This window comes from Sinocyclocheilus rhinocerous, unplaced genomic scaffold, assembly GCF_001515625.1.
Source record: "Sinocyclocheilus rhinocerous isolate Xijiao unplaced genomic scaffold, SAMN03320098_v1.1 scaffold1295, whole genome shotgun sequence".
Taxonomy (NCBI): Eukaryota; Metazoa; Chordata; class Actinopteri; order Cypriniformes; family Cyprinidae; genus Sinocyclocheilus; species Sinocyclocheilus rhinocerous.
In genome coordinates, this window is record NW_015660499.1 from 2,531,412 (window position 1) to 2,537,009 (window position 5,598).

At 37.4% G+C, this 5,598-nt stretch overlaps 1 protein-coding gene across 11 annotated transcripts; it reads left to right on the forward strand.

Moving 5' to 3' along the window:
- Positions 1-266: 266 nt before the first annotated feature.
- On the forward strand, positions 267-4,171 carry LOC107725099 (heat shock factor protein 5-like). Of its 11 annotated transcripts, none has more exons than XM_016534251.1 (7): positions 267-372; positions 611-1,106; positions 2,447-2,713; positions 2,973-3,067; positions 3,275-3,711; positions 3,825-3,878; positions 3,984-4,171. In XM_016534251.1, exons 2-6 carry the CDS (start codon positions 638-640, stop codon positions 3,844-3,846), a joined length of 1,290 nt encoding a protein of 429 aa, XP_016389737.1. In that variant the 5' UTR covers positions 267-372; positions 611-637; the 3' UTR covers positions 3,847-3,878; positions 3,984-4,171. The 11 variants fall into 11 exon arrangements, 10 of the variants coding, with proteins under 10 accessions (XP_016389737.1, XP_016389735.1, XP_016389736.1 ...); XM_016534249.1 differs by having other exon boundaries at positions 3,275-3,697; XR_001638086.1 differs by having other exon boundaries at positions 3,275-3,878.
- Positions 4,172-5,598: the final 1,427 nt, after the last annotated feature.

The following is a 5,598-nucleotide window of genomic DNA, read 5'->3' on the forward strand; positions in this document are numbered from 1 at the left end:
ATATACCATGACAGTTCAAAATATTTTTCAAACAAAATGTATTCTAAAGCAATTTTAGAGGGTGAATGCAAACGAACTGCGCAAATTAATAGTTTCATAATGGAATGGGAATGCTCTACTGAATAAAACCCAAAGCCTATTAATTCGATAATGTTTTTTTAAATATTCCATAACGTTTCAAAATATTTTTAAACAAAATTAGCAATTTTAGAAGGTGACTGTAAACAAACTGTACTGATCACAACAGCCACCAGAGGCCGCTGTTAACTCACGTGACCCGAGAGGTCACGTGAGCCTCATTCTGATGCGGTTTGAATGTGATTTATATGTAAACGCGCATAACGGCTCCAGTAACGGCTGCGGTAGAAGACGGTAAACCTTGACATTAATTAATCGATTTAATTAACAAAGATTCATAGATTTGGATGATATACATGTATTGTGTTCTATTATGATCACACCTTTTATATTTATTGACTATTTCTAATGATCTGTTCAATCTAAGATGTATCAATTATGAGCTAATGACTTGTTTACAAAAGTGTTGAAGTTGTTTTTGAATGTTTATATTGACTTTTAGTGATGTTTATGTCATTTCCATCATCTGCAGGTCATTAATTGATTATTTGATTTGACCATGATGGATGTGGAGTTTGATAAGTCTCTTCTCAGAGTCCACATAAACTACAATAACTTCCCGGCTAAGTTGTGGCGTCTGATAACCAATCCCCAAAATGACTCGGTCTTCTGGAGCCCAAATGGAGAGAGCGTGATCGTCGACCAGCAGCGGTTCGAGGACGAGCTGCTGTCACCGGTCAAACAAGACGCTAAACTGTTCAAGACCACCAACTTCACCAGCTTCATCCGGCAGCTCAACCTCTACGGCTTCCGGAAGGTTTATGACAGGTCCTTCAAGGACAGACGCCGCAACCTGCACCACTTCCACAATCCCTTCTTCAAACAGGGTCGGCCAGAGCTTCTGGTCCACATGAAGAGGCTCACAATCAGTAACAAGGCCAAGATGCAGGCCGGAGAGGAGGTGTCCTGTCGTCCCCCGCGCCGCAACCATCAGCAGTCTCAACACAACACTACAGATGCAAAGAGAGGCCAGTTTAACTTTCATATGCTAGACTGAACGTAGTGCTTATAGCAGCTGTCCTCAAAAAGACATGTGATTTGAGGATTTGAGTCACTCTAAAGCCTGACATGTGAAATAATAGTCAGAAAACCTTCTTTAGACAAAAGTTTTATGTTGAGTATCATATTCGACCAGTCTTGGGAAGTAACTAGTTACATGTAACGGAATTATGTAATTTAATTACTAAATAAATGTAATTGTAATCTGTTACAGTTACTGAGAAAAAATGTGTAATTAAATTACAGTTACTTATGGAAATGGTAACTATTGCAAAGGGGGATACATCTGAATTTTTCCACACACACACACACACACACACACACACACAAGTGGTCAAACACTCTAATGTCCCATCTCTGTGATGTTCACACACTCACTATCTCTGTGAAGTCCTCCTCTCTGCACACACAGCGCTCTGTGTGCTTTCCCGCAGCACGGACAAAACCTCTCTCTTTCTGTGTCTCACACAAGCTCTCCCTTTCTTTAATCTCTCCAACCACCTCCCCCAAACACACTCCTCAGCACGTACACACTCCGCAGACCTCCCTCACAGCCCGTACAGCAGATGCTTATATAAAATTGTACAAATATCAGTCGTCACTCTAATAATATGTCTTAGGAAGATGAGATTTAAATGATCCAAACATATAATGCAATGCAATCCAACGATGATTGAAAGAAATAAACGTTCCTCAAAAGCATGATGATCATATTTGATACTCACTGATTTTTTTCTAAAAAAAAAAGTGTTCATCTGGAAATATTACCAACCATATCAAAGTTATTATGTTTACTTTATAAATTTCACAGCAAAAAGACATGTGCGTGAGGCTGTTTAGGGAAATCTGTCCAAAACTTAAAAATATAAATTTGTCAATACAACCAATGAGATAAGTATTATATATCTATTTAAATGTCAGTCTTTAGTGAAAATGGTTTAGTAACTAGTTCATAATTCAAAAGTATTTAATTGGGTCTGAAGACAATTATTATAGTGAAAACTTAAGTTTTATTATTAATAGTTCTTTTTATCTGAGGTTGGTTTTTTCCCCCATGAAACACAAAAAGAGCTATTAAGTCAATTCCACTTTTTTTTTTTTTTTTTTTTAAATAAAGTTAATGTGTAGCAACAAGAACATCCTTAGAGCAATATTGTTTGAAAGATTACACATGTATTTTCTTAGATTACACACCTCTAGACTGTCTTAGGAAGAAGTGCCAGAACCGTCACCTCAAAAAACTGGCTTTTTTTGTAGCTTTTTAAATCTTTTAATGATCTATAAACTTCTCTTTATACTTGCTTCTCAGGTTTTGCAGACACAAATCAGCACTTTGGTTCTGTGTCGCATCAGCAGATGGGGTCTGACCGAAGCCCGATCCCTCCGCACTCCTGGATCTTTCCTTACAGTGATGTGCCTCCCTTCTACTCTAACAAAGGCATCCCGGTTTCTGTCATCCGCCTCAATCCGTACAACACTCCTTACAGGATCCAGTCCGGTCCTGGTGCTCTGTTTCCACAGGAGCCTAAATATATACCTCATCAGCTGTCCTATCCTCCTGGATTTTACTCGCCAGGTACTGACTTACTTTGTCCTACAGTGCATTAGATAAATCCATTAAATAAAGCCATTGTTAAAAATGTTGCAAATAGTGTTTTTAGTGTATTTCAGTATTTTCCACAGGAAAAGGCCTCACTTTGAGAAGAGATCTCCACAGTGTGCTCACATTTGAGATTTAATTTCAGGAGAAACTTCTGAGACAAAACTGTTACTGTTGCGTTTCTATTTGCTTATGAACGTTTTGTTCAACATTTGTTTATTTGTATTGCTCTCAGTAGTTTGTCAGTGTTGCACTGCTGGTTTTATTGAAGCAGATCGAGCAGGTGCAGATCAAACAGCTCTACCATATTCACATTATGCTTATTACCCGGTGAGAAACATTACACAGTAGATAGATAGATTTTTGTCCATAGCAACAAACAAAAGAGGAACAAAGCAAATCATCAAGGAGCTTAATATATATAAATTCAAAAGACCAAATAAAAATTATTTTTATTCTGTTGTCTTATTGCTTTGTAATATTTAGATATTTTGTAATACAACAACACTTTAAAGATTTTTATTCTCATTACTCTAGCAGAACTATTCACAGAGCCACCATCACAACAGCATCCAAACAGCAAACTGGCCCGCACACGTTACGCCTGAGTCTCAGCGGGGCGACGTGAACCTCGACAGGGTGTTCCAGATGGTGGATGAGTTCCAGGGCTTGCCCAACGTCCACGTAGTCCGAGTGAGCACCCCTGTGAACGGCCAGCACACCTCCAGCCCATCTCTCTGCACTCTACCTGCTGCCTCTAAACCTGACCCCGACAGTCCTCAGAGCTCCAGGATAGACACTGCAGCATCCAGTCCTGTGAGAGACGAGCGTCCCTCTGCCATGGCCTGCGGTGTGGGAGCTCAGTACATCAAACTGGAGTCTGAGGGACATGATGCTGAGAAGCAAGGAGCCAGCCAACTCAAAGAAGATGATTCAGCATCCCTGGAGGCCTCAGAAAAGGTCAAAAGACGCTGGTATTGTCTTAGTTGGTCTTTAAGTGTGTTGTTTTACAGTACCAAAAAATACAGTATCACAAACTATAAAGACTACTTAAATTAAAACGGAGCCTTCAATACTCTGTAATCAGGCTGCTACAGATCAGAAACTGACAGCAGAGCAAGACTCACTACAGCTATTCTAGGTAGGACAGTTTCAGATTATATCACACCCTTGAATTACGTTTTTGCACAATCATTTATTTATTTTTTGTAACTTTTTATGACTTTATGGTTGTTATGATCCACAGATGACAGGCAGGATTCATCAGCATATGCAAATGACAAGCATCACAAAGCTATTACTTATTTAATTATTAACTTAAGTATTGTTATTAGTTATATATGTTATTTACAGTATTTTAAAAATTGTACGAACTATTTAAGAAACTTTTGAAGAAGTGTTAATTTAATATTGCTTGCTGTTTTTTTTAAAGTTGTTTTCTCACAGAGTTTCTGCCTTTAATTTTAATGGCATTTATGCTAAATACACACACTTTAAATATCTACAGTGAATGTGATATTATTTTTCTTATATATATTCTTATATTATTTATCTTATATCCTATATATTTCAGTATTCATAAGCATCAGTATATAATTTATTTTTTTTAAATGCAGCACAAGAGTGAAAGTCAGATTTGAATGAACTGATTTGTTTTCAGCTTTTCTGAATTTGAATAAATGCAAAGCAAGTGAAATCCCTGATAAAGACTGAGCATGCTGTTTGTTTTATGTTATTTTGACTGCTCAGATTTGTTATATTATTTATTATATTATAAACCAGCTCAAGTCATGAAAAAATGTCCAGTATAAATCCTCATTTCCCTAAGGACTTTATTTTAAAATTACCTATTTATAATTTGAATAAAAGTTAAGTATACCATTAAGTTAGGAGACAATATAATTAGATTGTGCAGTTAAAGTATGTTACTCTAATATTTAATATTTTAACTTTTTTTGTCGAACAAATTGTAGTCACTCAATTTGGCTACTAATAGGCCTACTGTAAATAAATCTTCCATTTAATTCTTTCTGTTTGCCTTAAATCAACATCCCTAAAAAGACAAATCCAAAATACTATTTTTCAACATTTAATTTTTATTAAAATTAAAATTTGCAGAAAATGTATTCACCTTCACTGGATGAAGCGTTATTATGGATTATGGACTCGATTTTATTTGGAAGCAATGGTCTGAAGTTAAAAATGTCTTTAATGATAGATTTGATTTTGGTTTCTCAAGATGTTAACTGATGGACTGGAGTGGTGTGGATTACTTGTGGATTATTGTGATGTTTTTATCAGCTGTTTGGATTCTCATTCTGACGGCACCCATTCACTGCAGAGCATCCACTGCTGAGCAACTGATGGAATGCTACATTTCTCCAAGTCTGTTCCCATTAACATCTGTTCCCGTTATTATGAAGCTTACAGTTGTTATACTGAAGATTATATTCACGTTTAAAAATCAGTTTCGGCATCCAGAATCGTTCTGTAATTCTGATTTTTCTCCAGTGATGTCTGCTAGAGGGCGCAGTGTGAGTGTCTGAGTGTGTGTGTGCACGCGTTTAATGGGTCGGATCAGTTCTGCTCCACCCTCGCTGACAGTCAGCAGGTACACACACACACACACACACACGCTCGCACTCGAGTTCACTCTCAACTTCAAAACTTTTCCAGCGTTCCTGCTGTTCTGATCAACAACACTGAGGCTTCGGGACAGCTCGTGCGGATTCTACACTTATAGTGTCTAGATTTCTCGACATGGATCTGTGGAAATTTAATCTGAGTCGAACAGGTTTGTGAAGTTTTAATTCATTGCACACACACGCTCGCACTCGAGTTCACTCTCAACTTCAAAACTT

What these genes read in the sequence shown, in the direction of transcription:
- LOC107725099 (XM_016534242.1), top strand. Translation starts at nt 638, where the DNA reads ATGATGGATGTGGAGTTTGATAAGTCTCTTCTCAGAGTCCACATAAAC. An exon ending in TCCTGGATTTTACTCGCCAG is followed by an intron (nt 2,714 to 2,972) that starts GTACTGACTTAC and finishes TATTGCTCTCAG; the next exon opens with TAGTTTGTCAGTGTTGCACT. An exon ending in CACATTATGCTTATTACCCG is followed by an intron (nt 3,068 to 3,274) that starts GTGAGAAACATT and finishes TCATTACTCTAG; the next exon opens with CAGAACTATTCACAGAGCCA.